The following is a 10,421-nucleotide window of genomic DNA, read 5'->3' on the forward strand; positions in this document are numbered from 1 at the left end:
CTGTAGCACCTGACCACTGCATATTCATTTTGCAGTTGATAGTGTCGCCATAGAAATGCACCATCCTCTCCTAATTAGGCTAGCTTAATTTATGACATGGCTAGAACGCAGCATTCAGCTGGTCCAACCCCAATCAAACACACCTGAACTAGCTAATCAAGGCATTTCAGATCACTGGAAAGCTACAGGCAGGTGAGTTTGATTGGGGTTGGAATTGACCTGTTCTTGAATCTTTAAAATTCGATTTTACAGAGGTTGATATTGCAGCAACACGTATTTGTCTTAGTTTTGTGCGGTTTGCTCACAGGCTGGGAGGATGACAGCTCGAGTGTATTTCTCGTTGATTGCTGTTTTTTCGTGTCTGTTCGGATACTTGAGCATAGCCCACGCTATTCAAAGACGAACCACAGGTGAAAAGATCTGTTGATTTCATTACACACCCTGAAGAAATGCGGAAATAAGTGACTCCCAGTCTTTGGAAGTAATTAACACGGTTTATGAATTATTAGGTTTTCAAACCCCTTTGATTTGAAGCAGACAACTATGTATAAAATTTGTATTTCGGTTTGAGACCCATTCCGAAACCCCAGATTTAAAATTGCTGAAACCGCACTCCCTGGCCTCTCCTAATGATCCACTTGAATTCTCTAGTGGATGGTTTCTGTCCGGCGAGGCTGACGGTCGTGCCGTTCCATCGAGGATGTTCCTCTGATGAAGACTGCCCTGGAGGGCACAAATGCTGTCAATTTGACTGTGGGCCTGTTTGCGTGCTGCCTGTTTTCAGTGAGTTTCAGTTAATAATGGATGCTAAGGCTGAAAACACACACAGTAGTAACCCAATGAATTCCATGTACGTTCTAAGAGACTTTGCCTTTTGTTGTTCTCCTCTAAAGTCGGTTTGAATTCATCCCTTAGGATGGTTTTAAGGACAGGATGGCTTTACAAAATAAAGCCGAATAATACTTTGAACGGTGGTCCTCAATTCCAGTACTGGAGACCCCCTGCTTTGCACACTTTGTATGTCCCCCTTATTTAACACTCCTGAACATCAGCTTGTCAGGAGAGAGAGCCATGAACTGGACCAACAAGTTGATCTCAATCAGGTGTGTTAAATAAAGGAGACCTGCAAAATGTGCAAAGCGAGGGGGCCCCAAGGACTATAAAATTGAGAACCACTGACTTGGAATAGAATTCTTTCTTTAGCTAAAACTTGTTATTCATGCTTTGAATGTTTTGTTGTATAACGAAGTGGCATACTGTCTATATCAGGGTTCCTCAAATCTTGCCCTGGAGGTCCAATGCACTGCAGAAGTTAGCTCCAAACCTTATCAAAGTCGCCTGCCTGTGATTTTTCTAATGATCCCAAAGACATGGATTGGCACCGATTAGCATGCCCAAGTGTGTTTGATTAGGGTTGGACCTTAACTCTGCAGTAATGTGGATCTCGAGGTCCAGATTTGAGGATTCCTGGTCTATATGCACAAACTAAAGCTGACTATCTGTGTTCACGCAGTGAAGCCGGGTCAGTGTCCCGTACCGGAGATGATTCCACTGTGTGCTAAAAGCTGTTTCCGTGATGGCCAGTGTCCTGCCACGCAGAAATGTTGCCCAACCACCGGTGGCTTTGCATGCAGTGAACCACGTGGTCAGGGAAGAGATCAAGCAAGTTGCCAGGGAAGCGGAGCTGGTCAGGGTGCAGGACAGGGAAGCGGGGCTGGTCAGGGTGCAGGACAGGGAAGCGGGGCTGGTCAGGGCGCCGGACAGGGAAGCGGGGCTGGTCAGGGAGCCGGTCAGGGAAGCGGAGCAGGTCAGGGTCAGGGAAGCGGAGCAGGTCAGGGTCAGGGAAGCGGAGCGGGTCAGGGCGCCGGACAGGGAAGCGGAGCGGGTCAGGGCGCCGGACAGGGAAGCGGAGCCGGCCAGGGAAGCGGAGCTGGTCAGGGAGCCGGACAGGGCCAGGGAAGCGGAGCTGGTCAGGGCGCCGGACAGGGTGCAGGTCAGGGAAGCGGAGCCGGCCAGGGAAGCGGAGCTGGTCAGGGAGCCGGACAGGGTCAGGGAAGCGGAGCTGGTCAGGGAGCCGGACAGGGAAGTGGCGCTGGACAGGGAAGCGGAGCTGGTCAGGGAGCCGGACAGGGTCAGGGAAGCGGAGCTGGTCAGGGCGCCGGACAGGGCAGCGGCTATGGACAGGGCGCAGGTCAGGGCAGCGGCTATGAACAGGGTAGTGGAGCTGGACAGGGAAGCGGACAGGGCCAGGGAAGCGGAGCTGGTCAGGGCGCCGGACAGGGTGCAGGTCAGGGAAGCGGAGCTGGTCAGGGAGCCGGACAGGGCCAGGGAAGCGGAGCTGGTCAGGGAGCCGGACAGGGTCAGGGAAGCGGAGCTGGTCAGGGAGCCGGACAGGGAAGTGGCGCAGGACAGGGAAGCGGAGCCGGTCAGGGCGCAGGACAGGGTCAGGGAAGTGGCGCAGGACAGGGAAGCGGAGCTGGTCAGGGAGCCGGACAGGGAAGTGGCGCAGGACAGGGAAGCGGAGCTGGTCAGGGAGCCGGACAGGGAAGTGGCGCAGGACAGGGAAGCGGAGCCGGTCAGGGCGCAGGACAGGGTCAGGGAAGTGGCGCAGGACAGGGAAGCGGAGCCGGTCAGGGCTCAGGACAGGGACAGGGAAGCGGAGCCGGTCAGGGCTCAGGACAGGGTCAGGGAAGCGGAGCCGGTCAGGGTGCAGGACAGGGTCAGGGAAGCGGAGCCGGTCAGGGAAGCGGAGCCGGTCAGGGAAGCGGAGCCGGACAGGGCCAGGGAAACGGAGCTGGTCAGGGAAGCGGCGCAGGACAGGGAAGCGGCGCAGGACAGGGAAGCGGAGCTGGTCAGGGAAGCGGCACAGGACAGGGAAGCGGAGCTGGTCAGGGAGCCGGACAGGGTCAGGGAAGCGGAGCTGGTCAGGGCGCCGGACAGGGCAGCGGCTATGGACAGGGAAGTGGAGCTGGACAGGGAAGCGGCTATGGACAGGGTGCTGGACAGGGCAGCGGCTATGGACAGGGCAGCGGCTATGGACAGGGCAGCGGAGCTGGACAGGGAAGCGGAGCTGGACATGGTGCTGGACAGGGCAGCGGCTATGGACAGGGCAGCGGCTATGGACAGGGCAGCGGCTATGGACAGGGCAGCGGCTATGGACAGGGAAGCGGCTATGGACAGGGAAGTGGAGCTGGACAGGGAAGCGGCTATGGACAGGGTGCTGGACAGGGCAGCGGCTATGGACAGGGCAGCGGCTATGGACAGGGTGCTGGACAGGGCAGCGGCTATGGACAGGGAAGTGGAGCTGGTCAAGGAAGCGGCTATGGACAGGGTGCTGGACAGGGAAGCGGAGCTGGTCAAGGAAGCGGCTATGGACAGGGTGCTGGACAGGGAAGCGGAGCTGGTCAGGGCGCTTGACAGGGTCAGGGAAGCTGTGCAGGACAGGGAAGCGGTCAAGGGAATTGTCGGCGATGTGGCCAAGGTCAATGTTGAGGTCAGGGAGATGTTCCTGGGAATTTTGCATAATACTTTCTGGAGATCTTTTCTAGTGCTTTTATTCAAATGGCATGTTTTCCCTGATTGCTCAGTTTAGAAAGATTTTCTGTCTCTACCACTACTACAACCTCCTAAAATAAATAATTGCTTGGTTTGAAGAGTTGGTGTTTCGTATCACTTGGCCGTTTTCTCACATAAATGCTCTCTGGCATCAGTGCTGTAAGTTTCTCTCCCTGAGTACTGGATAATAATTGCATGAGAAAATCATGATTTTTTTTTATTTTTTTTTTTTTTTTTGGTGTGTGTATTAAATTTATTCTTGCCAAAGCTGAATAGTCTGCAGCCATTACTCCGGTCTAAAATCATTGTATTATGCTGATTTGATGCTCTAGACACATTTCATTATGGCTGAAAACAGTTTGTAGGGCGCAAGTGACACTTCCATAAGCTCTTGTGATTCTGTTGAGGCAATATGTTCAAGACAGCATGTTTCTAAAAGACGTTGATTCTTAAACCGTTGTACTAATAAACCTAGGAATAGCATAACCTGTGTTACAGGTCAAAAGCTTATTTTGGATTTAGAATTGAAGTAAAGCTTGGTGTGTTTGTGAAAATAAACTAAGTAAAAGAGGCTAGATTTAAAATGTTTCATGGTAGGGTTGTTGCGACATACCGGTTTGGGAGACAAACGTGATATTCAAAGTAATGATTATCGATATCGTGTTAATTTGGTGTGCGTGACGATATACCAGTATTCGCCACATGTAAATACTCCAACACCACTACCTGGTTTAGCTCCCAGGTGGCAGTATTGTGCCTTAACACCTGTCATACAAGAAGATGATGCTGCCACTCTGAGGAGAGCTGTGTTCATCATAGTATATTGCCATTATTTTACTAGTCCTAGACTGAGAAATGTTATATTAACCTGTTAACAGCGGGTTTTCTCTGTTCATAGAGTACATCTAAATAAAAATGTATTTAATAAGTACCACATTTTCTTTACTCGTCTTGTTTTTGTATTTGCAATCAGTATGGCACTTTATTTCTTTGCTCAAATCTATTAACCGTTACATGATTAAAACCGAGCAAACCCATTGCTACATTAATCTTGTAAAATGTTAAGTTGGTCGTAGTGCCACACACTTAATGCCTCATCTGCGGTCATTCTTCAATGAGGTTCATTAGTTGACATTAGTTAATTACATGTATAAATAAATAATAATGAACAATATTTCCACAGCATTGATTTATCTTGGTTCATGTTAATTTGAGCGTTTACTTATGCATTATTAAAATCTCAAGTTGTTTTTGTAAACGTTCATGTACTGTGAACTAACATGAACAATGAACCACCCTTGTTTTATTGACATTAACAAAGATTAACCAATTGTGTAATCAATGTATTGTTCACTGTTAATTCTTGTTAGTTAATGCATTAATGTAAATTCTATATTATCTATATTATCCATGTATTTTGTAATTTTGTTTACGTTTATATATTTTTTGGGGTGGATGTGCAAAATGTAATGACCCTTACGAAAAATAACCATGGTTTTATTATAGTAAAACTGTAGTAACCCATGGTTTTTTGGTGTGTTGACCACCATTTGTATAACCACAGATTTACTACAAATACCATGGTTAAACTATGGTTAATATAGCAAAACCGTGGTTATTTTGTGGTTACCATGGTTTAACTATAGTAACCATGGTTTTTTGGTTTTATTTGTAGTAAAACCATGGTTAATTTTCGTAGAGGGAAAAGGAATACATATTACATTCAAGTTAAATCGTTTTGATACGTATGTGTTCAAATGAATGTAATAACTTTTCTTGTACATCTTTTTTTATTATTTGGGGAAAATTACACCTACAAGGTCAGGGTCCAAGCCAAATTTCATCCATTTTCTTCAGGAGACTTGAGGACTACTGCACCAGTTTGGAGAACAATGTTAATAATAAAGCAAACAAGACTTGTAACTTTTACGAATATACAGTTGTTGATTACTGAATAAATGGTTTGCACACTCTTGTACATTACTGTTGTAAGTTTTGTTCTGGGTAATTTTCAAACACACCTACTGGTACCACAACATGATCGCTGTAGCACCTGACCACTGCATATTCATTTTGCAGTTGATAGTGTCGCCATAGAAATGCACCATCCTCTCCTAATTAGGCTAGCTTAATTTATGACATGGCTAGAACGCAGCATTCAGCTGGTCCAACCCCAATCAAACACACCTGAACTAGCTAATCAAGGCATTTCAGATCACTGGAAAGCTACAGGCAGGTGAGTTTGATTGGGGTTGGAATTGACCTGTTCTTGAATCTTTAAAATTCGATTTTACAGAGGTTGATATTGCAGCAACACGTATTTGTCTTAGTTTTGTGCGGTTTGCTCACAGGCTGGGAGGATGACAGCTCGAGTGTATTTCTCGTTGATTGCTGTTTTTTCGTGTCTGTTCGGATACTTGAGCATAGCCCACGCTATTCAAAGACGAACCACAGGTGAAAAGATCTGTTGATTTCATTACACACCCTGAAGAAATGCGGAAATAAGTGACTCCCAGTCTTTGGAAGTAATTAACACGGTTTATGAATTATTAGGTTTTCAAACCCCTTTGATTTGAAGCAGACAACTATGTATAAAATTTGTATTTCGGTTTGAGACCCATTCCGAAACCCCAGATTTAAAATTGCTGAAACCGCACTCCCTGGCCTCTCCTAATGATCCACTTGAATTCTCTAGTGGATGGTTTCTGTCCGGCGAGGCTGACGGTCGTGCCGTTCCATCGAGGATGTTCCTCTGATGAAGACTGCCCTGGAGGGCACAAATGCTGTCAATTTGACTGTGGGCCTGTTTGCGTGCTGCCTGTTTTCAGTGAGTTTCAGTTAATAATGGATGCTAAGGCTGAAAACACACACATTAGTAACCCAATGAATTCCATGTACGTTCTAAGAGACTTTGCCTTTTGTTGTTCTCCTCTAAAGTCGGTTTGAATTCATCCCTTAGGATGGTTTTAAGGACAGGATGGCTTTACAAAATAAAGCCGAATAATACTTTGAACGGTGGTCCTCAATTCCAGTACTGGAGACCCCCTGCTTTGCACACTTTGTATGTCCCCCTTATTTAACACTCCTGAACATCAGCTTGTCAGGAGAGAGAGCCATGAACTGGACCAACAAGTTGATCTCAATCAGGTGTGTTAATAAAGGAGACCTGCAAAATGTGCAAAGCGAGGGGGCCCAAGGACTATAAAATTGAGAACCACTGACTTGGAATAGAATTCTTTCTTTAGCTAAAACTTGTTATTCATGCTTTGAATGTTTTGTTGTATAACGAAGTGGCATACTGTCTATATCAGGGTTCCTCAAATCTTGCCCTGGAGGTCCAATGCACTGCAGAAGTTAGCTCCAAACCTTATCAAAGTCGCCTGCCTGTGATTTTTCTAATGATCCCAAAGACATGGATTGGCACCGATTAGCATGCCCAAGTGTGTTTGATTAGGGTTGGACCTTAACTCTGCAGTAATGTGGATCTCGAGGTCCAGATTTGAGGATTCCTGGTCTATATGCACAAACTAAAGCTGACTATCTGTGTTCACGCAGTGAAGCCGGGTCAGTGTCCCGTACCGGAGATGATTCCACTGTGTGCTAAAAGCTGTTTCCGTGATGGCCAGTGTCCTGCCACGCAGAAATGTTGCCCCAACCACCGGTGGCTTTGCATGCAGTGAACCACGTGGTCAGGGAAGAGATCAAGCAAGTTGCCAGGGGAAGCGGAGCTGGTCAGGGTGCAGGACAGGGAAGCGGGGCTGGTCAGGGTGCAGGACAGGGAGCGGGGCTGGTCAGGGCGCCGGACAGGGAAGCGGGGCTGGTCAGGGAGCCGGTCAGGGAAGCGGAGCAGGTCAGGGTCAGGGAAGCGGAGCAGGTCAGGGTCAGGGAAGCGGAGCGGGTCAGGGCGCCGGACAGGGAAGCGGAGCGGGTCAGGGCGCCGGACAGGGAAGCGGAGCCGGCCAGGGAAGCGGAGCTGGTCAGGGAGCCGGACAGGGCCAGGGAAGCGGAGCTGGTCAGGGCGCCGGACAGGGTGCAGGTCAGGGAAGCGGAGCCGGCCAGGGAAGCGGAGCTGGTCAGGGAGCCGGACAGGGTCAGGGAAGCGGAGCTGGTCAGGGAGCCGGACAGGGAAGTGGCGCTGGACAGGGAAGCGGAGCTGGTCAGGGAGCCGGACAGGGTCAGGGAAGCGGAGCTGGTCAGGGCGCCGGACAGGGCAGCGGCTATGGACAGGGCGCAGGTCAGGGCAGCGGCTATGAACAGGGTAGTGGAGCTGGACAGGGAAGCGGACAGGGCCAGGGAAGCGGAGCTGGTCAGGGCGCCGGACAGGGTGCAGGTCAGGGAAGCGGAGCTGGTCAGGGAGCCGGACAGGGCCAGGGAAGCGGAGCTGGTCAGGGAGCCGGACAGGGTCAGGGAAGCGGAGCTGGTCAGGGAGCCGGACAGGGAAGTGGCGGCAGGACAGGGAAGCGGAGCCGGTCAGGGCGCAGGACAGGGTCAGGGAAGTGGCGCAGGACAGGGAAGCGGAGCTGGTCAGGGAGCCGGACAGGGAAGTGGCGCAGGACAGGGAAGCGGAGCTGGTCAGGGAGCCGGACAGGGAAGTGGCGCAGGACAGGGAAGCGGAGCCGGTCAGGGCGCAGGACAGGGTCAGGGAAGTGGCGCAGGACAGGGAAGCGGAGCCGGTCAGGGCTCAGGACAGGGACAGGGAAGCGGAGCCGGTCAGGGCTCAGGACAGGGTCAGGGAAGCGGAGCCGGTCAGGGTGCAGGACAGGGTCAGGGAAGCGGAGCCGGTCAGGGAAGCGGAGCCGGTCAGGGAAGCGGAGCCGGACAGGGCCAGGGAAACGGAGCTGGTCAGGGAAGCGGCGCAGGACAGGGAAGCGGCGCAGGACAGGGAAGCGGAGCTGGTCAGGGAAGCGGCACAGGACAGGGAAGCGGAGCTGGTCAGGGAGCCGGACAGGGTCAGGGAAGCGGAGCTGGTCAGGGCGCCGGACAGGGCAGCGGCTATGGACAGGGAAGTGGAGCTGGACAGGGAAGCGGCTATGGACAGGGTGCTGGACAGGGCAGCGGCTATGGACAGGGCAGCGGCTATGGACAGGGCAGCGGAGCTGGACAGGGAAGCGGAGCTGGACATGGTGCTGGACAGGGCAGCGGCTATGGACAGGGCAGCGGCTATGGACAGGGCAGCGGCTATGGACAGGGCAGCGGCTATGGACAGGGAAGCGGCTATGGACAGGGAAGTGGAGCTGGACAGGGAAGCGGCTATGGACAGGGTGCTGGACAGGGCAGCGGCTATGGACAGGGCAGCGGCTATGGACAGGGTGCTGGACAGGGCAGCGGCTATGGACAGGGAAGTGGAGCTGGTCAAGGAAGCGGCTATGGACAGGGTGCTGGACAGGGAAGCGGAGCTGGTCAAGGAAGCGGCTATGGACAGGGTGCTGGACAGGGAAGCGGAGCTGGTCAGGGCGCTTGACAGGGTCAGGGAAGCTGTGCAGGACAGGGAAGCGGTCAAGGGAATTGTCGGCGATGTGGCCAAGGTCAATGTTGAGGTCAGGGAGATGTTCCTGGGAATTTTGCATAATACTTTCTGGAGATCTTTTCTAGTGCTTTTATTCAAATGGCATGTTTTCCCTGATTGCTCAGTTTAGAAAGATTTTCTGTCTCTACCACTACTACAACCTCCTAAAATAAATAATTGCTTGGTTTGAAGAGTTGGTGTTTCGTATCACTTGGCCGTTTTCTCACATAAATGCTCTCTGGCATCAGTGCTGTAAGTTCTCTCCCTGAGTACTGGATAATAATTGCATGAGAAAATCATGATTTTTTTTTTTTTTTTTTTTTTTTTTTTGGTGTGTGTATTAAATTTATTCTTGCCAAAGCTGAATAGTCTGCAGCCATTACTCCGGTCTAAAAATCATTGTATTATGCTGATTTGATGCTCTAGACACATTTCATTATGGCTGAAAACAGTTTGTAGGGCGCAAGTGACACTTCCATAAGCTCTTGTGATTCTGTTGAGGCAATATGTTCAAGACAGCATGTTTCTAAAAGACGTTGATTCTTAAAACCGTTGTACTAATAAACCTAGGAATAGCATAACCTGTGTTACAGGTCAAAGCTTATTTTGGATTTAGAATTGAAGTAAAGCTTGGTGTGTTTGTGAAAATAAACTAAGTAAAAGAGGCTAGATTTAAAATGTTTCATGGTAAGGTTGTTGCGACATACCGGTTTGGGAGACAAATCGTGATATTCAAAGTAATGATTATCGATAGCAGTGTTAATTTGGTGTGCGTGACGATATACCAGTATTCGCCACATGTAAATACTCCAACACCACTACCTGGCTTAGCTCCCAGGTGGCAGTATTGTGCCTTAACACCTGTCATACAAGAAGATGATGCTGCCACTCTGAGGAGAGCTGTGTTCATCATAGTATATTGCCATTATTTTTACTAGTCCTAGACTGAGAAATGTTATATTAACCTGTTAACAGCGGGTTTTCTCTGTTCATAGAGTACATCTAAATAAAATGTATTTAATAAGTACCACATTTTCTTTACTCGTCTTGTTTTTGTATTTGCAATCAATATGGCACTTTATTTCTTTGCTCAAATCTATTAACCGTTACATGATTAAAACCGAGCAAACCCATTGCTACATTAATCTTGTAAAATGTTAAGTTTGGTCGTAGTGCCACACACTTAATGCCTCATCTGCGGTCATTCTTCAATGAGGTTCATTAGTTGACATTAGTTAATTACATGTATAAATAATAATAATGAACAATATTTCCACAGCATTGATTTATCTTGGTTCATGTTAATTTGAGCGTTTACTTATGCATTATTAAAATCTCAAGTTGTTTTTGTAAACGTTCA

At 49.3% G+C, this 10,421-nt stretch overlaps 2 protein-coding genes across 2 annotated transcripts; both read left to right on the plus strand.

The window, feature by feature from the left end:
* Positions 1-180: 180 nt before the first annotated feature.
* On the plus strand, positions 181-2,838 carry LOC113069005 (fibroin heavy chain-like; the record flags this gene model as incomplete). The annotated part of the gene is made up of 4 exons (XM_026241990.1): positions 181-410; positions 1,514-1,693; positions 1,730-1,969; positions 2,558-2,838. Coding segments are annotated over exons 1-4 (795 nt in total), but the record flags the coding sequence as incomplete, so codon positions are not given.
* Positions 2,839-5,809: 2,971 nt separating this feature from the next.
* LOC113069007 (WAP four-disulfide core domain protein 3-like) lies at positions 5,810-7,235 on the plus strand. The gene is made up of 3 exons (XM_026241992.1): positions 5,810-6,009; positions 6,251-6,382; positions 7,111-7,235. Exons 1-3 carry the CDS (start codon positions 5,916-5,918, stop codon positions 7,233-7,235), a joined length of 351 nt encoding a protein of 116 aa, XP_026097777.1. The 5' UTR covers positions 5,810-5,915.
* Positions 7,236-10,421: the final 3,186 nt, after the last annotated feature.

This window comes from Carassius auratus, unplaced genomic scaffold (assembly GCF_003368295.1).
Source record: "Carassius auratus strain Wakin unplaced genomic scaffold, ASM336829v1 scaf_tig00000491, whole genome shotgun sequence".
NCBI classification, from domain to species: Eukaryota; Metazoa; Chordata; class Actinopteri; order Cypriniformes; family Cyprinidae; genus Carassius; species Carassius auratus.

Coding starts and splice junctions, on each gene's coding strand:
- LOC113069007 (XM_026241992.1), top strand. CDS start 5,916: ATGACAGCTCGAGTGTATTTCTCGTTGATTGCTGTTTTTTCGTGTCTG. Junction 6,010..6,250: donor TATTCAAAGACGAACCACAG/GTGAAAAGATCT, acceptor TGAATTCTCTAG/TGGATGGTTTCTGTCCGGCG. Junction 6,383..7,110: donor TTGCGTGCTGCCTGTTTTCA/GTGAGTTTCAGT, acceptor GTGTTCACGCAG/TGAAGCCGGGTCAGTGTCCC.